This window comes from Doryrhamphus excisus, chromosome 12 (genome assembly GCF_030265055.1).
Source record: "Doryrhamphus excisus isolate RoL2022-K1 chromosome 12, RoL_Dexc_1.0, whole genome shotgun sequence".
NCBI lineage: Eukaryota > Metazoa > Chordata > Actinopteri > Syngnathiformes > Syngnathidae > Doryrhamphus > Doryrhamphus excisus.
In genome coordinates, this window is record NC_080477.1 from 17,907,770 (window position 1) to 17,934,671 (window position 26,902).

At 40.7% G+C, this 26,902-nt stretch overlaps 1 protein-coding gene across 4 annotated transcripts in view; it reads left to right on the plus strand.

Moving 5' to 3' along the window:
- Positions 1 to 26,902, plus strand: part of LOC131139829 (protein unc-13 homolog C) — a 135,925-nt gene that overhangs the window by 91,711 nt on the left and 17,312 nt on the right. Inside the window, exons 19-28 of one of the 4 annotated variants that reach the window (XM_058089739.1) lie at positions 10,395 to 10,521; positions 12,689 to 12,785; positions 13,505 to 13,648; positions 14,417 to 14,494; positions 16,892 to 16,969; positions 19,130 to 19,156; positions 22,945 to 23,033; positions 23,203 to 23,340; positions 25,406 to 25,529; positions 26,510 to 26,572. In XM_058089739.1, coding sequence (XP_057945722.1) covers positions 10,395 to 10,521; positions 12,689 to 12,785; positions 13,505 to 13,648; positions 14,417 to 14,494; positions 16,892 to 16,969; positions 19,130 to 19,156; positions 22,945 to 23,033; positions 23,203 to 23,340; positions 25,406 to 25,529; positions 26,510 to 26,572 — 965 coding nt within the window. The remainder of the gene's footprint in view (positions 1 to 10,394; positions 10,522 to 12,688; positions 12,786 to 13,504; positions 13,649 to 14,416; positions 14,495 to 16,891; positions 16,970 to 19,129; positions 19,157 to 22,944; positions 23,034 to 23,202; positions 23,341 to 25,405; positions 25,530 to 26,509; positions 26,573 to 26,902) is intronic. The other 3 variants (XM_058089740.1, XM_058089741.1, XM_058089742.1) reach the window with 3 other exon arrangements.

Genomic DNA, 26,902 nt, shown 5'->3' on the forward strand with positions numbered 1-26,902 from the left:
CAAAGACGTAGTTATACATTTTATACATAAAAAACGTGATGACGCAAGAAGTCATTGCATACAATTTGCATATGACCTAACAGATGCTGTAGAAAAAAAACATAACCTCATAAGAGAGACAAAATCACCTTAATTGCGTTTAGAACTACAAATAAACTTGATTGTTCATTCATTCATTTTCTACCGCTTATCCTCATGAAGGTCACGGGGGTGCTGGAGCCTATCCCAGCTGTCTTCAGGCAAGAGGGGTACACCGTGGACTAGTCGCCAGCCAATCACAGGGCACATATAGACAAACAACCATTCACACTCACATTCATACCTATGGACAATTTGGAGTCGCTAATTAACCTAGCATGTTTTTGGAATGTGGGAGGAAACCGGAGTACCGGCCGAGGGTGGAATTGAACTTGGGTCTTCTCGCTTTGAGGTCTGCGCGCTAACCACTCGTCCGCCATGCAACCCGTAACATAAATTCAGTAGTTTTTTTTTATTATTCTAACAAATTTGTAACAGGCATTACCTGAGACAGCCGTGACAAGGGGGGACTTATGTGACCATTGTCCTTGGGCAAAGATAATATTATGCAATTTTTTAAATTAATTAATAAATTAAAAAATTAATAATATATATATATTTTTTTAATTGTAAGTACAAAAGTAATTTTATTCTCGTAAATTGAGGACATTTTCCTCATGAATTTATGACTTTAAACTTTCAAATTAAAGAAAATTTAAGGTTATTTTTACCTTCATCGAAGACGTGACTGTCACAATGTAATAATAATAATACATTTTATTTGTATAGCGCTTTTCAAGATACTCAAAGACACTTTACAAAAGAATGAAGTTGAATAGAGCAAGTAAACAGAATAAAAGACACACCAAAATACAACATTCATTGGTTAGTACACAGTTAAAAAAGCGGGGCGGGGCACAGCAGTCAGATATAGAAGGTTAGACATTAAAAACAGATTTAAAGAGGTGGGTTTTGAGTTGTTTTTTGAAGGTGGGAAGGTCAGGGCAAGCACGGAGTGAATGGGGCAAAGAGTTCCAGAGAGTGGGGGCAGTGATGGAGAAGGCTCTGTCTCCCCAGGTTCGGAGCTTGGTCTTACAGGGGAGTGCCAGGAGGTTGGAGTCTGAGGAGCGAAGGGGACGCGGGGGATTATGTGGATGGAGGAGGTCTGTGAGATATGGGGGGGTCAGATCGTGGAGGGCTTTGTAGGTGATGAGAAGAATTTTGAAGTGAATGCGTTGGGGGACGGGAAGCCAGTGGAGGTTTTGGAGGACAGGGGTAATGTGTTCACGGGAGCGGGTGGAGGTGAGGAGGCGGGCAGCGGAGTTCTGAATATATTGTAGTTTGTTGAGGGTTTTGGATGGTGTACCGTAGAGAATGCTGTTGCAGTAGTCGATTCTGGAGGTGATGAATGCATGGATTAGGGATTCAGCGGCAGAGAATGTAAGTGATGGACGGAGTCGGGCTATGTTCTTAAGATGAAAGAATGCAGTCCGGGTTAACTGTTTGATGTGGGGTTCAAATGAAAGGGTGGGGTCTAGGAGGATACCAAGGTTGCGGATGAGCGGGGATGGAGTGAGGGTGGCACTGTCAAATTGAAGATGGAAATTATGGGTGGGCGCCGTGGTGTTTTTGGGACCGATGATGATAATATCTGTTTTGTCACTATTAAGTTTGAGAAAATTTTGTTCCATCCAAGTTTTGATATCAGCTAAGCAGTTGGTGAGGGTGGAGTAGATGTTGGAGTTGATGGAGGTGGTAGAAATGTATAGTTGAATATCATCAGCGTAGCTGTGGAAATTGAGGCCATGTCGACGGATGATATTGCCAAGTGGAAGGATGTAGAGGATGAAGAGAAGAGGACCAAGCACCGAACCTTGGGGAACACCTTGAGGTAAAGGGGCTATGGAGGAGGAGCAGCTATTTATGTGCACAAACTGTTGACGGTTGGTGAGGTATGATTGGAGCCAAGACAGAGCAGAATCGGTGATATTGAGGCTGGTTTTGAGGCGGGACAGGAGGATAGAGTGGCTAATGGTGTCAAAGGCTGCGGTGAGGTCTAGGAGGATGAGGATGGTAAGATGGCCGGAATCGGAGGAGAGAAGAAGATCATTGGTGATTTTAAGAAGAGCTGTTTCAGTGCTGTGTTTGGGACGGAAACCGGACTGGAAGGATTCAAACAGGCTGTTGGAGTTGAGGTGAGATTGAAGTTGAGCAGCTATGACACGTTCAAGGATTTTGGACAGAAAGGGGAGGTTGGATATGGGACGGAAATTGGAGAGGTTATTGGGATCGAGACCAGACTTTTTGAGTGTGGGGGTGATTGCCGCGATGAGGGTGATGGCCGAGGGTGGAATTGAACTCGGGTCTCCTAGCTGTGAGGTCTGCATGCTAACCACTCGACAACTTGATTGTTTTTTTATTTATTTTTTTTTTTTACAATTTTTAACAAGTTTGATTCGGGCTGTCAAATGTTTGAAAATTGTTATCAAACTAATCACAGTTAACTAATTAATTAATCATGATTAATCACCATTTGCAACTATGTGTGACTCAATACTTTTGACAGCCCTAATTTCGATATTTTATCTCAGCCAGCGCCTCTCAAAGTCTAGACAACATAATAATTCGATCTGGACTCAGCTTCAACCTCCACCCTTATCTTGCAGTTAAGGCGACTTGCTTCATTCATCACACAACGTTCTCCCATCTCACACCGATAGCTACTGTGAATGACTGCGTCCGAATGAGTACTACTTTAAATAACATTAAGAAACATTTCGATTTTAGATCCCGGTCAGTAAAACAAGGCGAGATCGACCCCGGTGGCAATGCATGCGTGATTCATGGATGCTCTCATAGCTGACTGTGAACTGACGGCTGGTGACTGCTTTGGGGCGAGGCGGACCTCTCAGCAAGGAGCACTTGCTGCTGCTCAGTGAGAACAGAAACTACAGAACATTACGTGTTTTGTCCAAAAATTCCAGAAAACTTCAATAGATTTGTCGCCAAGTGGTTTTGGAACGTCACCATATTTTAGTTGGCAGCACAGTTTGTAACCTGAACTGATTATGCAGCATTTTGTGTTCTTTCTTCAGTGCTAGAGCTTGACTAGTTTGTTGGAGAAAACTATTCCTATTGTCCATTGATTCCATCAATTTACTGTTGATGTTTGGTCCTCCAACTCATTGTATTGGTTTGTTTTTTTGGAAATGTTGTGTAGTTGTCTAGCATATGGATGTCTACCATACAGAAAAGAATCTGGTTTGTTTATCAGAAGGAGACCTCAACTGGACTTTGGACTATAAACATGACAAAGCTATTGTATAGATGTTTAAATAGCCGACACTGAAGCGTACCCAATAAGAGCCCAAAACTCCAGCAGAACATTAACTCATATTCCGTCTTTGGAAACAGCTTCATTAAACATAAATTAATTACGTATTTCCGGAGTTACTGTTGCTTGAATTTACCAGCCCGCTGTCACTAATACTTCATTGCAGCTTTCAGTCTAATCGAGTACACTTCATCCTTTGTAGATGATGCATGTATTTTCTTCCGGAAGTATGCACTGAATGTAATAAAGTTGGTAAGTTGGTAGTTTGCTGTGTAGAATTATGGGAATCCTTACACAGTGAGTCAGGCGTATTGGGTTTACCTGGTCATTACACCGCCAGATAGCATACATGGATGGATGCGCAGTCGTAAAAGTCATTAGCGATATGACATATTTGCAGCTTCTGCCTGTGTGGGTAATAGCTAAAGGCTACTTTATGAACAATGCGATGAAAAAAATAAATTCCTGAATCCACATTTTTATTTCTATTTGCACCAAAATGTATGGTATATTCTATTGTGTTCTGCTGCACTTCATCATTGTATACGCAGAAATTAAGTGCTAAGTTCCGTTAGAGTCGCTACGTCCCAGTGGGCGCTGTCAAGAAAAGATGACATCCTCACCGGGGATTCTGAGCTTACTCCTCCCTCAGGACAGTCAACACTGTTTACTACCAGCGGGGGCACAGAAGAACGTTTGAAATCTCAGACTTAGTGACAAGCTGTGTTTTTGTTTACACATGTGCAGAACAATTCCAGGCAAAAATCGAGTGACACTATACATTTTTACGTTTTAGCTGGTATCATTTGCATTAGTTATCTAAGTAAAAAACAGGGGCTTCAAACACATTATCACAGTGGGACACCGTGCAGTTACATCTAACAATGAAACCATATAAATGTAATGTACTTTATACTATAAACCTTGCAATCCTACCTATATCAGTGTTGTCAGCGATTCCTCACATATAAGCCTCTACATGGGGAATACTACATAGAGACTACAAAATTTTTTTTTGCTGTTATCATAATTATCATAGTCAAAAACAGGGGCTTCAAACATGTTATCAAGGTGGGACACCGTGCAGTTACATCTAACAATGACACCATATAAATATATAACCCCATGATATTATGACATATTTGATTATTTTATTTTGATTTTTATTTTGACTTTGTGTTGTTTTACCGAACAAACTTACATTGCAGAACTTGTCTATAAGCAGCGGGTGTAACATGGGAATATTAACAGAAAGACACACTCTATACCTTATACTATAAACTTTGCAATCCCACCTATATCAGTGTTCTCAGCGATTCCTCACACATAAACCTCTACATGGGGAATACTGCATAGAAACTACAAAAAAAACACAATACATTTTCACATTTTTACTGGTAACATAATTATCATAGTCAAAAACAGGGGCTTCAAACACGTTATCAAGGTGGGACACCGTGACACCTCATGATATTATGACACATTTGATGATTTTCATTTTGACTTTGTGTTGTTTTACCGAACAAACTTACATTGCAGAACTTGTCTATAAGCAGTGGGTGTATATTGACAGAAAGACACACTATATACCTTATACTATAAACCTTGCAATCCTACCTATATCAGTGTTCTCAGCGATTCCTTACACATAAACCTTTACATGGGGAATACTGCATAGAGACTACAAAAAAAACCTGCCCTTGTGTAGTCTTTGTTAAACATTAAAACCTGCACATATACAGCAAGCTGGTATATTAATATATTAAATGCCAATCCACTCAAGAGAAGAGACCTCATGAGAATGGATTTACATAAGCAGTATGTATGAATATGCACCGGTTGTCCTTCAGGAGGGGCACATATGCAACGACTGGTCTCAGAAAACCATCTATCAAGTACTTAATGAGAAACAATGCAAGTTCCAGTAAGTCAATGAAGTGAATTTTAGGCAAGGATGTTGGTGTTAAAATATGAATGCGGCATTGGGTGTATTTTTAAACACACACAAAAAACCTTGTCGCTTACATTTGTGGCTGAAATTCATGGACATCAAACATTTAAAGCGCTTTTCTAAAAACGAAGATGATGACTCACTCGGAAGTCACGAAGCCTCTGTTTTGTTTTGGGGTTTTTTTTACGTTGCTTCACTTGGCCTCGTTTCACTTGGATTCTCCCATCTTTTCAAACCTCCTTGTTGGTACCACTGAATGGGAAGAGAGGTCCTGGTGTTCCAAGTCTGGGTGATTCCATTTTTATAAGAGGATACAGTTTTTTTTGTGTTTTTTTTTTTTGTCTCTTAAGCTGCTCTCTGAAAGACAAGGGCTTTTCAAGAACCGCCTTAACCTCTTTTGTCTTCATATAATTTATTTTTATTGATTTTTTTTCTTTAACTTTCTTAGTTGTCACATAAGCGTAAAAATACAGTCAGTTAACTATGTGAAAATATAAAAAAACTTAATAAAAAGTGGAGTCTTAATCACACAAAGTAATGAAAAGTCATGAATTAATGTCATTTGATATGCACTGAAGCACTTACTTAGGTCCTACTCTTGAGAATAAGTACCGCAAAAAAAAATGAAATAAATAATACTGCAAAAAAAGGCCAAAGAATAATCCTCTTCTTAAAGGGGAACTGCCCTTTTTAAAATTTTTCATTCACAATCCTTAAATCATGAACACATTTCGTTCCCTTTTCTGTGCATTATAACACAAAAAATCAAGTTAATATGAGGTAGCTTACAATACACATCATTGGCACACACCTATTTTGACTATGAAGCCCTCTTGAAAAAAAACCTCAAAGTTGCATCGTTTGATATACGTACTAGCTATGATCACACATGAACACGTACATGGATAACATACGTATAATAGTTGCAGTATCTTGCCATATTTTGATGATTTAAAAAAACTACCAAAACTTCTTTTCTCAGCGCATTGATACACATACTTATGCTAGAGCCGTCAAAAACAGCAATGAATGATCACATCATGTATATGAAACGATGCTACGTTCATTAGGGCTAGGGCTTCATAGTCAAATTAGCTGTGTTCCAACAACGTGCATTGTTAGCTAGATTATATTAACTTATTTTCTCGTGTTTTTGTTCGAATTCTGAATTTTACATACAATTTCCAGAGCTTTCCATTTGAGATTTGAGACTATAGGAGTTTATCAATTTTCTCACAAGGATACACCCTGGACTGGTCAGCAGCCAATCACAGGGCACATATAGACAAACAACCATTCACACTCACATTCATACCTATGGATAATTTAGAGAACCTAACATGCATGTTTTTGGAATGTGGGAGGAAACCGGAGTACCAGGAGAAAACACACACACGACGTGGGAGAACATGCAAAATCCACAGAAGTTTCGAACCCAGGTCTTCCAGATCTCCTACTTTTTCCATCTGCTTATGTCATAATTGATCTTTATCTTTTCCGAACTGTTTCTATCATCTCCTACTAACTTGATATAAATCAATATTGTCCACTCAAACCCACTTTTGAGTCTCTGCAACAGAGTGCCTGCCAGTTGAATAGCCACACAGCCTTTGTAAAAACCTCCTTACATTTATGCTTAGTCAAAAGTAATTCAACCATGACAGTCGGGTGTGATCCCCAAAGAAAAGTAACTATAAGGAGTTGTCTCGTCTCATTCAGGCAGGGGATTGCAAAGCTTTCAGAAAGGTCGTCCAGTGTATCACCATGGGTTTTCTGACAAAAATGTCAAAATTCAAAGCCGGTGGTATAAACTCCACCTTTAAACAGAAAAGCCACAATACACTTTTTTATTATTTATTACAACATCTCAGGGATTTCAGCCAAAACGGAGATGACATTTCCATCATGGATGCAATGTGTCCACCGCATTTCTACCATCGTCTTCACTTCAATCTAACAAGCAACCCTGGATATTAATAGAATGCAATCACCATAGGTTCCAAATTTCCATTGCAACATAACGGTATGTGAATATTTTCTCACGGCTTTAAAGGCAAGTGGAGGAGAAAAGCTTAGCACTATTCATCAGGCTAAGCACTCAGGTTCTTATCAGGATTAAGACGTGACAGCCAGGGTACAACGAGCTGGATTCCAACCTGTCTTTGGAGTTAGCGTCAAGGCAGTGTGAGCAAATATAAGCATAAAAAACAGATTAATTCCATCATATTGTTAGCGTCTTAGGCTCCATTTTTGACACGCCACCGTGTGTCCACAGTGGAACCTCTGATGCACGCGCCATTTTGTACGCTAGCCGGGAAATGTTCAGAAGCAAAAATGTTGGCGTGCATTTTCGATGTAAACCAAAAAAATACACTAACTGAGGCGTATGCTAACTGAGGTTCCACTGTACCTAGTGGAGCGTCTTAGGCTCCATGTTGACACGCCACCGTGTGTCCACAGTGGAACCTCTGATGCTCGTGCCATTTTGTACGCTCGCCGGGAAATGTTAAGAAGCAAAAATGTTGGCATGCATTTTCGATGTAAACCAAAAAAATACACTAACTGAGGCGTATGCTAACTGAGGTTTCACTGTACCTCAGTGGAGCGTCTGAGGCTCCATGTTCACACGCCACCGTGTGTCCACAGTGGAACCTCTGATGCACGCGTCATTTTGTACACTAGCCGGGAAATGTTCAGAGGAAAAAATTTTGGTGTGCATTTTCGATGTAAACCAAAAAAAATACACTAACTGGGGCGTATGCTAACTGAGGTTCCACTGTACCTCAGTGGAGCGTCTTAGGCTCCATGTTGACACGCCACCGTGTGTCCACAGTGGAACCTCTGATGCACGCGTCATTTTGTACGCTAGCCGGGAAATGTTCAGAGGAAAAAATTTTGGTGTACATTTTCAATGTAAACCAAAACAATACACTAACTGGGACATATGCTAACTGAGGTTCCACGGTGCATTGAAACTGTATTCCAAACAGCGCTTGGGAGCATTTGTGTGTATGCTGTGTGTGACGAGCGACGGAGCTGGGGGATCATCATGCCATTTTGTACGCTAGCTGGGAAATTTTCAGAGGCAAAATTTTGGCGTACGTTTTCAATGTAAACCAAAACAATACACTAACTGGGACATATGCTAACTGAGGTTCCACTGTACATAGAAACTGTATTCCAAATGGCGCTGTAGGAGTATTTGTATGTTTCTGTCTCATCTTACACAATATTAAATCCCCCAAATCCTTCCAGTTTCATTCTAGTCCAGTGTAGAACTGTAGCGGAATTGGACATTGTGCATATTACAGCAGTTTTTCCAGGTCCATTTGAACATGTTTTATGTGTTTAGTAGATTAGTGTTTTCTGTCATACCTTTAGTGTGTCTTCAGTTTGCCTGTTTTTTGTACACCCAAGCTAATACATGTGTTTCTCTTTGAAATGATACCTCTGTCTACACAGGGAGCTTATCTTTGACTTTTCATTTACGCTTCATGCACTCGTGTGCCAGCACTGCTTTTATTGCATTTTTAATCTTGGGAGTCTTGACAGAGAATTTACTTCTTCTCAAACACCAGCCTACAGCAGCATTGTTTCATTTGCTGGGTGTTTTTTTTTTTTTTCCGGTATTTTGTTTTTGTCTTACTGATGGTTTCATATACTGTTAAATAAAACATATCTTGATGTACGCGGGAACATTAACTATGTTTTAGTTTCAGACAGAAAATTACCTCAGCATATCGTACTTCGGTACGAGGTGCATTATTAAAAAAAAAAACAAAAAAAAAACCTTAAACTGTATTATGGAAAGCAGGAAGTGAACAAATGTAACAGTTACTGATTGTAAAAGTACCAGATGGAGGGGTAGGATTTAATAAGCTTTGCTTCTTCCTACTCCTTTTGGACATGTGGAACTGTGAACTGATTATGGGATGCATTCAATTGTAATCTGATGCATGTTCAAATGAAATAAAACCATTATCATTACCATATATATAAGTTGCATTGGACTAAAAATCACATTTTGGGTTGGAATTTATTTTATAAAACTCAAAGCCAAATATGTATCATCACGGCTTTTTAAAAATATATTCATTAATGCATCATGATGCATTGTAGTTGAATACAACATATTAGTCAAAAAGAAGATGCATTCAAAGACACGATGATGTAGTATTCTACACTGGTCATTAGGTGGCGGTAATTTTTGACTTGATCGCCAGAACAACAAGGTTTTATTGCAGGGTAGAATTATCTCATAATAGGCATAGTAATCTCTAACACATTCTACTGTTGCGGACATTAAGAATACTCAGTGTCACTTCCTGTCCGCCCCTTACTTCGCTTCCCTAGCACCAAAACTTAGCAGTAATTTTACAGCAACAAACAAGTCTTATTTATGTCTTCAATATCAAATGTTTTGTTATTTGGTCTATTGTATTGAGTAATACAAGTCTAAGGGTTACTATAGGGGTGTTGTTTTATGTCAAGAGGGCTCTAATAATGTTAAAACTGTATTTAGAATGATCTAACCGTAATTACTACGATCTAACTATGGAAATATATGACTCATAAAGAAGGAATACATTCGCTTATCAAAAAATTGCCACTTTCTCATGAATTGGGGATGCTATGGAGAACGTTTAATTGTTCCAAAACGTCTAAAAAGTGAGCTGGTTTTAATGACTCACAAGCGTTGTCAGCCAAACTAAACGAAATCCAATCCACTTTATCTCGAGTTTCTTCTTTTGGAGTCATGCAAGGGCTTTGAGAACGGAAGCTGGATGCGTTTGCAGGCTTGCTCTTTTTTTTAATTTTTCTAATGCCTTCAATAGCTGGAGGCTGTTGGCATAATTGCGCTTGTGAAGATTTGGTGTCAAAGCAAAACAGAGCTACCTTATTGATATTCCTGCGTATTTCTGTCTTTTTGAGTCATTCAAATAAAAAAGGCAGAATGCTTTTTAATCACTCTAAGTGTTGAAAGTGTGATACCGCGGCGCTACCATGAAATTATTATTATCCTTACAACTTAGGCAACAACTGTTTGTGCTAACTGCTTCCTTTCTTGTGTTTTTTTAATCTGCATTCCAGAACACGATAAGCACCGCTTATGCAAAAGCACCGAATACATGAATCTCCACTTCAAAGTCAAATGGTTCCATAATGAGTACGTGCGTGAATTGCCGGCCTTCAAGGGGGTTCCGCCGGAATATTCTCTGTAAGTAATCTGCAACGTCCTCATCCAAACACACACCTATCTGACATATCATCACATGAATGGAATGATGTCAATTCTGATGCATTTTCAATGCACAACACCCACTCTAACTTTAGGGTGTTTAGCTATGACATTTGGTATACCCCTTTAAGGGACTGACAAACATGAATGTATAATTTGAGCAAGATTGGTTGAAAAACATGTTTTGCAGGGACACAGACGGTCTAATAAGTATACAATTTTTAGGGCTTCTGTTTACATTATTTGGACTGCAAGTCTTCTAAAGCATTGTCATTTTTCACACGACTCTGTTGTTGTTAATCAACGAGAAGATTTTGCTCCAGTTAATTAAGAGACCACTTCAAGGCGGCGCGGAAAATTGCCACATCCATTCAATGCGTTATGTGTTTGTGCGTTGACAGCGAGTCAAACAAATATTTCACTGCACCTGATTTATCGCCAAGGCTGCACAACTGTGGCCGACGCAACATTGTCTGCAAGTAAATATTGTGGAGAAAGTATGGTATAAATTAAATTGTGTGTCACCGTTCAAGGGGACAGAAAAAGGGAGAGACATGCGAAGACTTTAAAGTAACCCATTCTGGAGTTCTTTACTGTAGTAGCAAAATATAAAATACTGTATAAAACTAGGAATTCAACTAAAGGGACAATAGGCAAGCTTTTATTTATATTCGTCTATTTCCATACCTATGGACAATTTGACGCCCAAACGGAGAAGTGAACCCAAGTCTACCTGACTGTGTGGCCACTGCTTCACCGTGCAGCCCTTTTATTTATATTGTGGCAGCAAAACAGGACAAAGGTCACATAAGTCATTTTCATAGCTGTCACAAGCAATGCCTGTAACATAAATTCATTCATTCATTTTCTACCGCTTATCCTCACGAGGGTTGCGGGGGGTGCTGGAGCCTATCCCAGCTGTCTTCGGACGAGAGGCGGGGTACATGCTGTACTGGTCGCCAGCCAATCAAAGGGCACATATAGACAAACAACCATTCACACTCACATTCATACCTATGGACAATTTGGAGTCGCCAATTAACCTAGCATGTTTTTGGAATGTGGGAGGAAACCGGAGTACCCGGATAAAACCCACGTATGCAAACTCCACACAGAGATGGCCGAGGGTGAGATTGAACTTGGGTCTCCTAGCTGTGAGGTCTGTGCGCTAACCACTCGACCACTGTGCAGCCCGTAACATAAATTTACTAGTTTTTTTTTTTAATTATTATTCTAACACATTTGTAACAGGCATTACCTGAGACACCTATGATAAGGGGGACTTATGTGACTATTGTCCTTGGGCAAAAATAATATTATGCAATTTTTTTTCTCAGAATTTTACGAGAATAGTCATGAATTTAGAAGTACAAAAGTTATTTTATTTTCGTTTTCTTCATGAATTTACAACTTTAAACTTTCAAATCAAAGAACATTTAAGGTTATTTTTACCTTCATTGAAGACATGACTGCCACAATGTAGCGGAACATTTTAAATTCCATCATCAACAAACAGCTTTACAAATGCCACATCTGCTCTTCAGGTGCCGCGTGTTATTGTAACACGTCTACACTGGCTGTGGCGGTATCACTCAGAAAACACTGCTATTAACAACTGCGGCTGTAGGCAACCTCTTGAGGTAGTTTTTATAAACTCTCCAAGATGGCATTTGGAGAATCATGAGTGGTCATCATCCAGTAGCGTTATTTACCGCTGTATGCGCTTTAAAATGTTGGGATTGCTACTCAGCTGTTGGTGTATACATCCGCCATACTGTTGTTTACATCTGACTGAGCAGATACGTATACATATATATACGTAGGTACCATGTGCTCAGACATCCACATTGTCAATTCCACTTTTTCAGGCACTCCAAATCATTATAAAGTAAAAAAAAATATATATATATATAATGTGTTTTAAAAGGGTGGAAATGACTATGATTTATGTCAAACCTATATGGTATAAGTGTGACGCTTGTTTGCAGCAATCAATTGAAGTGGAGGCTCCTATTAGAGTCAATACGGTAGCGAGACTTCGAGTCGCCTTCAAACATGATGCAAATTCCAGACATGAAAAAGCAAAGCCACTTCTTCCCACGACGCGCAAACAAATATTAAGTCAAGTGTTATTTGTTATTTGAAGGTGGTTCGAGCCGTTTGTCATTCAGTGGCTGGATGAGAATGAAGATGTGGCCATGGATTTTCTCAATGGAGCTCTGGAGAGGGACAAGAAGGACGGCGTGAGTATTAACAAAAAAAAAAAAAAAAAACTTGAATTACTTCTCAGTCTTTTGTATGTAAATCGGCCAAGGACAGCTTGCAAAGAAGACAAATTCGGTCTCTGGAAAAGGAGTGATTGTGTCAGATAAAAGGAATTTCATGCAGTCAAGAGGCACTCTTTGCCTCCAGACAATGCGAGACACGAATATCAATGGAACTTCACACAAAAACAAAACATAAAAAAGCTACAATTTCAAGGAAAAGTGCGTAGATGTATATTGCAGAATAATGAAAGTATGAATAAATTAATTTTCCCGCTGGCGCAATTTTATTCCATTTTATCCTTTACTATTCATACATTTTCAGAGCATAGAAAACTTGCTAAAACATTTTTTTTACCCTTTAAACCCCCCAAATTACTGTACAGTATACGACCATTATGTTATCCATTGTTAAACAGTCATCTCAAATATTCAGCACTGTTCCCTTCAATTGCTATGTATTTTCCAGCATTCCCTTATTACTGTAAGCACTGCAACCACCCCCACCTAACCATCCTGCAGGTTACCTAATAGTCTTATTTTACACAGCTCTTCCCTATTATGAACAAACACAGCTATTACACCACCGTTTATACATTGTTAAACCATGTGTGTTAATTATGAAAGGATGTAAAAGAGGCTGGCATTCTAAATATGACTTTTATGATGTTATCTTTTCGTTTTTGGGGGCTGCACAGTTCCAGCAGACGTCCGAGCACGCTCTATTTTCCTGTTCGGTGGTGGACGTGTTCACGCAACTGAACCAGAGTTTTGAGATCATCAAGAAGCTGGAGTGTCCCAACCCTCAGGCTCTGGCTCACTTCATGTGCCGTTTTGCAAAGGTCAGGTAGCACGTGAACGCAACCTCCATAATCCCATCTGATTTGGTAGTATTTGGAAACAATGAGGGGAGCTAGCTCCTCATTAAATTAACTGTATGGGCATTTTAAGTGTCAAATTAAAGCATTAATTGTGATTAATTATTTTTTTAATCCGTCATTAATTAATTACTTTATTTTTTAATCTCTAAATTAGCTCTTTTTTGCTTAAATTGTTGAAGATGGACTGCCATTGTGTGTGGGCTTGCTTAGCATAAACTGTTCCTGTTGCATTTGGGAGGGCTAGGTGAGTAGCGGGGAGGAGACGTCAAAATGGAGCAGCATTTGAGAGTTATCGGTCCACAGATTGTGAAATTTCCAATTCTGAATGGGATAGAAATCTATATCGTACATCATTAATATTAGAACCTAAAAATATAATATTTACTTATTAAAACAGGCGTAAATATGCAATGTACTGATATTACACTGGAAAACTAGACTCTAAGGAAGAGTTCTATGAAGTGAGCTACTTGAAATTTAATCTTAGATTCTAGTTTTTGCATCATATGCACAGTACAGTTTCCAGTATCCATTGTAATAAGTTGAAAAGAAAGCAGCATATTTTTGCAGTGTGTAGTATTAACTGATTATGTAAGACTTTGCCATTGATTTTTTTTCCATCATACTAGGCAGCACTGCTTGTATTTTTTGTAGTGCATTCTTTGTGATTCATAAACAGAGCAGGAAAAACAACTATTATAATGCACAACTCTCTCTCCTCCAATGCAGACTATCAATAAGGTTCTTCTGCAGTATGCTGCAATCATTTCCAAGGACTATCCTTTGTATTTGAACAAGGAGAACGTGGTAAGTGCAATTCTACAGTATGCTAATCAGTGACGAGGATAAAGTCAGATATTTTTAAGTCCAATCAAGAGATGCTTTTCATAGCAGAGGCTCAGGCATTGTTTGCTGTAATCCTTTCCCAGTGGAATTACTCATACTCAAGTCATAGTACTTCTGGTCCCCATATCAGATTCTTAAAATGACAGATGACCAAAGTCCGCACTCGGGGACCCTAAGAGCGGACCAATTACCCACACTGGTTTTTTGCAGCGGCTGTGAATGATGAAACAAAAGGGTCAGAGTGTTCCTGTGCATTCTTTATCCCCACTGCAGACACAAATGAGGCGACAAATTGTTGATAAAAAAAATTTTAAAAACATGAGACGATTCCTTGCAATGGCCATAATAAATCTATTTAAATCACAAAACTTATAATGAGGATTGTTTTCTGTGTATTATGATGTAAAGCTGACAAATGCACATATACAACCGGATGAATAACAGCACTACCATGGCTGTAGCACAGGGGAGGGCAAACAATGGGGTGGGGGGCCACATGCGGCCCACCAAGTGTTTGAATCCGGCCTGACAGTTGCTTTCTAAGTAATTCAAGTTTTAACATACAAGCTGGCAACATGACTTGCAAGTCAGATGTCCTGTTCAGTAAAAAATAAAATAAAATAAAATAAAATAAAATAAAATAAAATAAAATAAAATAAAATAAAATAAAATAAAATAAAATAAAATAAAATAAAATAAAATAAAATTAAATTAAATTAAATTAAATTAAATTAAATTAAATTAAATTAAATTAAATTAAATTAAATTAAATTAAATTAAATTAATAGTATAACACTTTTACAGATAAAATTAGACAAATAATTAAATGCGGACACAGCATTATAAGCGTGTGTGTTAAATATATATTCTGGCCCCCGTACAACTCAACTCAACGCAAGTCAAAAAGTTTGCCCACCCCTGATGTCGCATGTTGCGCCGCAGTGTTTGAAAAGTGCTAACAGTTTGCCAGAGACCTCCATGGTGTCACAACGACTGCTCGGAGCGTGTGTCCGAATACAGTGCACTTTGCTGGGCCACAGCAGTTGGCTTCCCGGGCTCTTGACCCTGGTTCTCCTAAAAGTAGTGATGTGGTAGCGGTAATGTCAAATCAACAGGTAGTCGAATTCAAATTTGTTTGAGTCTTTCTTACCTCCAGGTTTGGATTAAATCTAAATAAAAATAAAAATAAAATAAAATAAAATAAAATAATATATTGAAAATAAATATATCTATTGTGCATCTGTAATTGATACTTAAAAAATATCCTGCAGTGTCTTAATGATCACAGTTGTTACCGCTGACAAATACTGACAAATATTTCAGTCAGCACAAGGTTTAATTTGCCACTATTTTTCACGAAGTTAACATTGTACAGTTTTCTTTTTACTCTTTAATGAAGTCAACTGTCACCTCCCTCATGTTAGAAATATCTACAGTATATATGAGAAATTACTTTTATTCCCATTGGGACTCTCTAATCACCCTATGCAAATGTGCACATAAATCCAGAGGAAGAAGGAGCCATGATTTATGCTGCTTTGGGGAATTGAAAGGCACCAATCATTCTGCTGAGGGGTTCACAGTCTCAGAACTATCCATTACCACGGTAATAATCATATTAAGGGTGTGGTTATTGTTATATTTTGGGGAGCAGATAATGCACATTATGTTTGTTTGACAAAAAAAAGAAAAGAATTATTAGCTGGGGCGGCACGGAGGTCGAGTGGTTCGCGCACAAACCACACAGCTAGGAGGACCAGGGTTCGATTCCACTCTTTGCCATCTCCTGTGTGGAGTTTGCATGTTCTCCCCATGCATGCGTGGGTTTTCTCCGGGTACTCCGGTTTCCTCCCACATTCCAAAAACATGCTAGGTTAATTGGCGACTCCAAATTGTCCATAGGTATGAATGTGAGTGTGAATGGTTGTTTGTCTATATGTGCCCTGTGATTGGCTGGCGACCAGTCCAGGGTGTACCCCGCCTCTTGCCCGAAGACAGAAAATGAATGAATGAATGAATTATTAGCTGCACAGCATAAAAAGTAACATGATTAATGTTTGTCATCTGTTGAATTTGCAGGGAAGACAGGAAAAAAAAAATCGATAATGTCCGACGTATCCAGCACGGGCATTTTTCTCCCCTTAGTTTGTGATTGTCTGCTGACTGACAACATTATGTATTCCTGGCATTTCTTAAATGGATGATGTGTCAGGAAATGCACACTGATAGATGTTTGCGATGTGTTGTGGTTTTTCTGACTCAACCTGACACACTATTTGTGTTATTTATTTTTTTACGTGGACATGAAATGTGTGAAATTATGACCTGACACCTGTTTGTTTCCGACCCTGTTGCCAGCCCTGCATTCTTCTCAACAACATTCAGCAGCTTCGAGTACAGCTGGAGAAGATGTTTGAATCCATGGGAGGCAAACAGGTCTGTCTTTTTGTCTCTTCCAACCCCCGCATTACAATAAAATATCTTGGAAGGTCAAGGCTCAGCGGTTAGCCATGATATTCCCAGTGCTTTTGTAGTGATTTTGTCTTTTCTCAAGGACACTCCAACAGGCTCTCAGTTGGCAACAGAGGCTTAAACCCCACATCCTCTCACACCGGTTCCTCGGCCGAGTAATAAACGCTAGGTCATGATTATGGAAATCATCATTTCGGATGACATTTATTGAAAGTGAAAAGGCATTGACCCTGACAGTGTTGTACTGAAATCCATCCCTCGGTTTCTCCATGTACTCATCTAGTCAACTAATCTGCCGTGTCAGTTTGCTGATATCGCATATCCGACTCGCCTGACAACCTCAAAACCTTCAACCTGCCTGTGATTCCCGGTTGTAAATGCTACCTGGGTACTAAAGAGAACCTGGTGTTAGAAAAATACTCACAAGAGTATTGACGTAGTGTCAGAAGTGGAAAAACACTTAGAAGAAGTGACACCTGTGCAATGGTCCCGGTTGAGGTGGGCACCTGTAGGTCTTTAGAAAAGGCAGCTAGTGTGATGAAGCTTTGTGTCTTATCAACCCTATAAACAAATCCTTCAATCCTGGGTTGAAGGAGGTCCATGACAAATGGTGTCAGAAGTGGGATGGTCAAGAGGGAAGCCATCCTTTGTATGAGCATGGCTAAAGACCCTATGATTGATACTGAGATGGGTATGGGTAAATGAGTCAGTCTTCAGGTCTTTCCAATCGTACAAGTCTAGTTTGAGGGTACTTCCATGACAGATGTCAGAAGCGGGATCATGAACCATGAGGCCATTTGTGACAGACCTTAGAGATGGGATTAGGGTGATCAGGATGGGGCACCTGTGTGAGACATGAGCCACGTTTACATGAGGAGTTTTTCTCTTTCCGAATGGAATCTTTCCGAAAGTGATGGTGTACATGGAAAGGAATATTCCAATCTCTTGTCTACATGCGCCGCTATAATCAACCAGAATAGCCAATGGGGCATGCCCAGTAAAACGTAAACACCAACATCACGTGATACCGACTTCCTCGAGTTTTTCTTTCACTTGTTGGAATAACTATTATAACATATTGCCAGTTTTTCGTTCGTCCAGTCTTGAAATTTAGTTTGGATCAAAAACAAACTTTCCTTAGCAGTCCAGTGCCGATTGCTCACCTCAATTTTTTTTAAATCGAAGAACATCTCGAGCTGCGTGTTACGTCATATCTCAGCATTCGCTGAAAGAACGCACCCGGGAACAGGAAAAGATCAAATTCAATCTTGCTAATATTTTATAATTAAACTCGGGACATGTTTCATATAGATATATATTTTCTTTTTTAATAAAACTGGACTCGTGAATGGCGTATAGAAGGGTTTAGATTCTGTTCCGCACGAAAGCTGCTTGCCAACCGCCAATAAACAACAGAATGAGGTGTATACAAAGGTTACATTCTTTCCGTTTTAGCAAATAAACCGAATGGAATTGGAATATTTGGGTCCATGTATACGTGGCTATGGTCTTGCTTCCAGAAGGGTTGGCTAGTGATATTCGACCAGTCCAGGGTGTATCCCACCACTTGCCCAAAGTCAGCTGGGATAGGCTCCAGCATAACCTAGTGAGGATAACCGCCATAGAAAATTGATGCATGGATACTTTTATATTTTCTTGGGACGGGAGACCCCTTTGCGATGGACACCAGAAATGGACAAGGTCCTAGGATGAATGGACTCAGGCATGTGTTTGGGACATGGACAGACTTTGTGTACAGGTTTTAAACCCAAAGATTACCAATGCAGGTTGAGGGTATAAGTGGTTAGCTCCAGTGTTTGGACCCCCGACTCTGCCCCCCATTATGGATTAGTTTTGAGGTTGTCCAATATGATACATGTCGGTTCTAATCTCGATTCAGGGTTCCGTGACACCACTGGTATGTGCATGTTTAACCCTTAAAACACTGTCGACCCCCGGACATGCAGCCCTGGTGGTTTCTTCTGACTTAAATGCATGTTTCTCTCTAATATCTAACACCTTGTCTCGCCTTGCGTTTTGTCTCCTGTGGTTATGCCCCCACCCTTGCCCCTACCCCAACACCCACCCCTTCTTCCCAATTTCCTCTATGTGCTCTCTCTCCAGGAGGAGGGGGTTGTGTCCTTCTGTAAGGTGTGTGCAATAGGACCCTGCCATTTACCCAATGACGTCAAAAATCATGACCCCGCCCACACTACAACCCCCCCACGCCACCTCTCATGCGCTTTTTCACTCCACTCCACCCGACCCCTCCACTCCCAAAAAAAAAAAACCCTTTCAGCAGCATGTGCAAGGGAGCATACGGAATCTCAATTACCCATTAACCCTTAGGACTCAGGTCTGCTGGAGCTTACCATCACCCTGGCATCATAGGGATGGTGGATGCGATCCATGCCTTACCATCTTTTTTTCAGCTTGCTTCCCCTTGCCCCAAAACATGGCTAATTTATACACAATTGTTCACTTTTATTAACATACGTTCAGAACCTGACAAACATAACCGCACAATGCTGCAGCGAGCCGAACCGCAACCTGGATCCCTCCAGGGCAATTATTGTCTGTAGATTAATGACTGCTGAAGTCTTTGTTGCAGTGGTCCAATGTTCCCCGACACCCAGGTGTATCTCTTGGAATGCTGCTAAGCAGCTTTGGCGTAACGGTGACAGTTCTTCATTAGGTGCTCTCTCTTTCTCTGCAAAGAAGCCAATTCATTGCAGAATTGTTCGCGGGTTTGGAATAAACTCCCAAAGATTAATCACCGCATTAGCAATAAACATTACAATGTCTGTGTTTACAGGTGATAGACTCATCTGATTATTATTATTAGGTTCGATGCCCAATTTGGTCGTTTTGTTCTCCTTCGCAGAGCGGTTCATCAAACCCTTATTTACTTATGTTTCAGCATCACTCCCCAGCAGTGAGTAGCCATTGTTGACACAGGCAAAGGACAGCAAAGCTGGGCTGCTGTTGATAGGCTCCCAGCCAGAGGAGAGTTGGTTCGCTCAGGAGGTGACCGCCATAAATCAATAGCTCAGAAACTTATTTTGGATTTAAAGTTACATTTCAAGGATTCAATGATTTTTTTTTGTGTTTATAACAAATTAACTATTAAAATTGAATTGTTTCTTAGAACTGTCCCATGCAACAACGCAAAATCTGTTCCAGGGAATTTGTCATTTTTTAAAGTCATTCTTGTAATTTGTATCTTAAAAAAAAAAGCTGACATCTCACTTGAGTCTCTACACCAGGGGTCTCAAACTCAATTTACTTGGGGGCCACTGGAGCTCGGGTCTGGGTGAGACTGGGCCGCATCAGGTTTTACAAAAAAAAAAAAAAAAAAAAAAAACGCATTTATTAAAACCAAAAAAATTTAAAAAACTTCGCTTTGGTTCCAATTTTCTACAAGAAAAGCTCTGATAAAACATTCCATTGTTCTCAAATATCTTGCTTTTTATTTTTCTACACAAAATAAGATGAAAAATAAATAAACAAATCAAGAATAAAGAAAATCAGTAATAAATAAATAAATATAATAATAATAATAAAACGGCAAATAATAAAAACTTATAGTTGGTGGGTAGACAAATTATTTTTTTCAGATTAAAATTAACAAAGCATTATTAGAGCCCTGTAGACATGACAAAACACGACTATAGTCACATTTATGCTCTTTTTATTTACAACATATTGCGCAACTGCAGGGTCTTGAGACACATGCTAACTCGCAAACTAGAGAGCTAGCGACCTAAACGGTAGCCTTCAAGTTATTTCCTTTAAACTTAAATAGCCAAAAAATTACCACTTCCACACGGATAGGGAGGATAACTATTAACAGTTATTTAACCTTTAACATGAACATTAATCAAATGTAATCATTTTTTCTGGGTACATGATACCATACAGCATCCATATCAAACTTGCGCGGGCCGCACTAACATTAAACTTTCATATCAAGGCGGGGGCCTCAAACTAGTGTCCTGCGGGCCACATTTGGCCCACGGGCCACGTGTTTCAAACCCCTGCTCTACACCATGTTCAGAAAGAACAATCTCCAGAAATGGGCTGGCCATGATACACAAAAGTCTTTGACTATACCTCCTAAGGACGCCATTTGGGACAAGATTGTCATTTTCTGACTGAAGCATTTGTAGTCAGAATTGAATTTTCAGCTCCCAGGAGGTGACAGTGGCCTTGAATATCGAACATGGGGGCGGTGGGGTGTATTTTCCTCACTGGTATTGCCATTAAAGTGAGAGTTCTACCCAAAAAAAAAAAAGATTCTCAATTTCAGAGACTGCCAGACAACAGATTAGAGGTCAGAGTGAAACATTAAGGCCAGTAAGACTGATGACGGCGCCTGCTGCATTTCTTCTGCAAGCATTTAAAAAGGCTTCCCTTCACTCTAGTGTTAAATATAAACCCTTTGCGAGTACCTTTCTCTGTAACAGAACAAATCGTTCACACTGCAATGTTATGTAGGGAAGCGACAGCGGTATGAACGCGTCCATAAGCGAGAGCACGAGCACATAAATCTATGGTGCTCGTGTGCGGATGGAGGCATGTGTGGTGGAGTAAGCCAAGCAAATCATTTAGACATGACATGCTGTCATAGGGCAGAGACAAAAATACTTTTTTTTTTTTCTCCAGAAGCACAGATGAGCACAATCGACACAAATATACACACAGTAGGCCTACATCACAGAAAATCAGGCAGATTTTTTGCATAATGCTGCTTTGCCGCATACGGTATTTAAAAAATAACGCCATTAAAATATACAAATAAATTACACAGAATGTGATCAACTAATTAATGCATCAATTAACACTGCAGATGTACCAATAATCGCCGCATGGTCTACAAAAGTAAACTGCCGGGGTCTTTAATTAGCACCAAGTCAAAAAAAAAAAAAACATTAGCATCGTCAGCTGTGGCTGTAGGCAATTCCCATATGTCGATATTATTACTTATCACATACTACAGTAGGGCGGCACGGCGGTCGAGTGGTTAGCGCGCAGACCTCACAGCGAGGAGACCAGGCTTCCCCCCGTGCATGCGTGGGTTTTCTCCGGTTTCCTCCCACATTCCAAAAACATTCTAGGTTAATTGGCGACTCCAAATTGTCCATAGGTATGAATGTGAGTGTGAATGGTTGTTTGTCTATATGTGCCCTGTGATTGGCTGGCGACCAGTCCAGGGTGTACCCCGCCTCTCGCCCGAAGACAGCTGGGATAGGCTCCAGCACGCCCCGCGACCCTCGTGAGGAAAAGCGGTAGAAAATGAATGAATGAATGAATGAAAACAGCAGCTGCTCCAATGACCTTTGACCCCCCCTTCCTGGCAGTGCCACATCAAAAACAGGAGGCTCTCATAACTAAAACCAGTTTTTATTTACCCAACTCATCATCTTGTTTGGGGTTTTGAGTCTTGGTAGCGGAACATCCTGCTCCTCCAAAAACAACAGCGATATTCCAGAAAACATGAAATATGTCACAATTTCAGTCAACATAAGACATCCATTTTCCCCTGATAGTGTGTACCCTCTCAGCCGTGACGACTGTATTTCCCGTACCCATGTGGGGGGGGGGGGGGGGGGGGCTGCTAGCTGGCTGCTACCTCTGCTAACACCACGCTCTGCTCGTAGCCATGCATTTGTATTCAGAGCGATGCTCGGCACAGATGGCACGCAGGATGCGCGGGAGGCAAACAGGTTACCTCCCTCCCCCCCTACGTGTCACCCCCCCTTTCCTTCCCCTCCGTCCCCACACACACACACACACACATACACAACTCCTCATCCCAGCCGAGGCATCCTGCAGAGTTCTTCTAGCTAACTATGGCAGCTCTATGGAGTGCAACCATGCAGTAACTGTCCTTCTCCTCCCCCCCCACCCCCTCCATGCACCCCCTCCCACAATGACAGCTGGATGCAGAGGCCAGTGATCTGCTGAAGGAGCTGCAAAACAAACTCAACACAGTGTTGGATGAGCTCAGCGGAGTTTTAGGCTCCAGGTGAGCATTAGCATGACTCCTTTTTTTACTACCCACTCCATCATGCTAATCACTCTAACAGCCGCATGCGCTAATTTATAACTGACTCGAGTAAAGTACCATTTCTAGATAGTTCATAGTGGAAACAGGAGACAGGAACCTTCACTGGTGTTCTTTCTGTCCCACACAGTTTCAAACCAGTCATTGAGGACTGTGTCAAGCAAATGAACCAGGAGTTGGTCCAAATGAAAGGTTCAGCCAAGGGGAGCAACGCTGCTATGGATGCGGAGACCGTCCTCCGGCCTCTTATGGACCTTCTGGATAAAAAGTGGGTATCCGCTGATTGTACAATGCGTAGTACTTTCTGAGGCCTGAATAGACATGATAACTAAGGCTATTATTAAACCTATTCAAATCAGAATGAAAAAAAAATACAGATTAATATATGAAAGACACTCCTGAAAAAAAGCCGGGGAGATTATAACGGTTCAGATGAGGTTTAGAAATCTCGAAGGAACATCGGGGTCAGTGGAATATTACAGGGAATCCTCTTTATGTATAGAAGCAGCAAATCCTTCTTCCTGGTAGAACACTATGACAGAAATATGGGTGTAGTCGGAGTTTCTGTTCCCTCATTTTGTTTGAACACAAAATCTCTGCGCACAAGAGTAAAAATTCGACAAAATATGCACCTCTACTTTTTTGTCTGTGCTATTATTTTTCTGATGAATACATATAACATGGTGGCACTGCTTAGTGGTGGGCAAAAACGTTCATTCAGTAAAAAGATCCGTTCATTTGCGTCAATTGGTTGTTAGCCTGTGATCTCTCCTAGTGGTGTGTCAGTCATGAACGAACAAGTCAAAAGAAGTAGTTAAATTCATGACTGACTATCGGTAATGAATGAACGGCCGACTCTCTCTGTCTCGGTCTTTCAGTCAGCTAACTCGCTAACCCCTAGTGGTGTGTCAGTCATGAACGAACAAGTCAAAAGAAGTAGTTCAATTCATGACTGACTATCGGTCATGAATGAACGGCCGACTCTCTTGGTCTCGGTCTTTCAGTCAGCTAAACCCCACCCACCCACAGAGCGAGGCGTGACAAGCAAGCATGCAGATAGTCCCACCCTACAAAAGGAACGATGAACTGACTCTCCAGCCAATCAAAAAAATAATCATTTGCAACTGAATGGACTGGACGGGTATTTTGGGGAGCGGTGACCTCGTTCATTCCGTTCACAAAAAAGAACTAGTTCTTTTGACCTATTCGTTCATGACCGACACACCACTAATTTGACACACAGTTCAACAGTCTACAAAACGCAGATTGTTTAGTCCATCCAGCCAATCAAAAAAAATAATCATTTGCAACTGAATGGACTGGACGGGTATTTTGGGGGCGGTGACGTCGTTCATTCCGTTCACAAAAAAGAACTAGTTCTTTTGACCCGTTCGTTCATGACTGACACACCACTAGCACTGTTATCAAACCCAGTAAGTCAGACAGACTTGAGATTCGGCACACAGTTCAACAGTCTACAAAACGCAGATTGTTTAGTCCAATCATTGTGAAATTTGGTACAAACCTTGTCAAGCACATCGCATGCGCATCCAAAATGAGCAAGATTGATTCAAAAACATGATCACCACCAATGAAAACATCTTTGCAGGGGCACAGGTGGTACGTAAGTCTGTAAGTCATCACCCATTTATATATTGGTGATAAAACTTTGAGGATATCTGTATTACATGTACTGCTGTACTGCTTCCAAGGAGAGAGTACTACAAATGTAATCCATTTTCTTCCCCAGTTAGGTACAGAAGTAGTACATTTTAGGGCACCACCCAAGTCAAATGCCAATGCACGCCTCGTTCCCAATGTTGGAAACCTTCCACCGCACCCGCTTTGACTGAGCTGTCTGTCATTGTGATTTTATTGGCTTGAAAAAAAAAAATGGATCCATCAAGCATTATGCGTGTGTGTATGTGTGTGTGTGTGTGTGTGCCGGAGAATGGCAAGCAGCCAGCGATGTACTGCAAGTGCATTGAACTCCATGTTGTGACTGCGGTCCCTGGTCTTTTCATAATGGTGGTGAGTTGTAAAATGATGTTTTGGGGAAATAAGATAATAAGATAATAAGATACACTGTGAATCAATTGTAGAAACCCGCCCCACCCCGTAGGAATTAGTTAATGTCAGTCTGAAGAAAATGACATAACGAGTGGACTTGTTGGATTCCAATCGGGCTTATTAAAGCATTTTGCCTAATCCCATTATCTAGACGACGTCATTTCTTGGAGCCTCTGGCCATGTTGACTCAGTTTGAAAACACATGCTTCTAGTATTGACCTGACAAATGTGCTATTTTGTTTGTTGTTTTTACCATTTTGCAGTTTAATGTTGTTTGCCAAGATATGCGAGAAGACTGTGCTGAAACGTGTCCTCAAAGAGCTCTGGAAGATAGTGCTGAACACCATCGAGAGGACGATTGTGTTGCCTCCGCTAAGCGACCAGAGCGTGAGTTTACTGCTTTTTTTCTCTTGAGTGGATTCCACAATTAGTGCAACTCTGTACAGTAGATTGCATTACATTCCCAGCATCCCTTTAAAAGGAAAATAAGAATAGACCAAGACCTTGGAAAAGCTATAATGTAAGGATGTTCATGCATGTTCTTCCCGTGCATGACGGTCCATTCTAGCAACCACTTTACTGCAGACACTGCGCCAAACCGCCTGTCAACCTTGCACTTCAAAATTTCCTCACTCGCAAACAAGACCCAAAGATACTTGAACCCATCCACCTGGGGCAAGACCCCGAGGGTGCAATCCACTCCGACTCACAACCATGAGCTCGGATTTGGAGGTGCTAAAGCTTCACATTCAGTTGCAAACTGTCCCAGCAAAACGCTGAAGGTCACAGCCTAATGAGGCCCCGGGGACCACGTCTGTGAATAGCAGAGAAGAGATCCAAAGGTCCCCAAACTGGACGCCCCTCAATGCCTTAGCTGTGCCTCCAAATTCTGTCCATGAAAATTAAGAACGGAATTAGTGACAAATGGCGGTCTTGGCAGAAGCCAACATTCATCGGAAACAGGCTGGTCAGGCGAACCGGGCTCCTGCTTCGGTGGTACAAGGGCCAAATGGTACAAAGTAATCACCAATTCCGTACTACCCGGAGCACCCCCCCAGGGGACAACTTGAGGGACACAGTCGAACGCCTTTTCCAAGTCTACAAGGCAAATGTAGACCGGCTGTGTGAACCCCTAGTACTCTTCCAAGGGTGTAGAGCTGGTCCAGCGTTCCGCAACCGGGACAGAAATCACATTGCACGTACTGTACCTGAGGTTTGACTACCAGTCGCACCCTGGAATAGACTGATGAGACTGAGGTTTTGATTGCATCATATTCTGTATTATAGGTTTTTACGTATGCATTTTTATATTTAGTTTGCCTGATCATGCAGTATACCATAAAAACAACAATTATGTCTTCTTCCAGCAGCAAGGAGCTCAGATGATCTTCAATGCTGCAAAGGACTTGGGGCAATTGTCCAAACTGAAGGTAAGTTTTGCAGAAATTTTTTGATTGTCATTCTCTTCACGAGACAAGATTTATCATTACTTTTATGACAAGTACAATGAAAAATTATGAAAGTATAACATGGTACATGGAGTTACCCATTAGTCCTCACTACCCCCACGTTCACCCTGGCCCAGAGCACATGGTGCCGAAGTCCCAAAGGCAGTACTTTGCTGCATGTAACATTATTCTGGCAACTCTTGTGGAGTCACTGGAACCATATGTACTGGCTTCTGCCTTTCCAGGGAGACTTGTTTCATGGGTACCAACTTGGAGATGGGCGACTTGTTTCATGGGTACCAACTTGGAGAT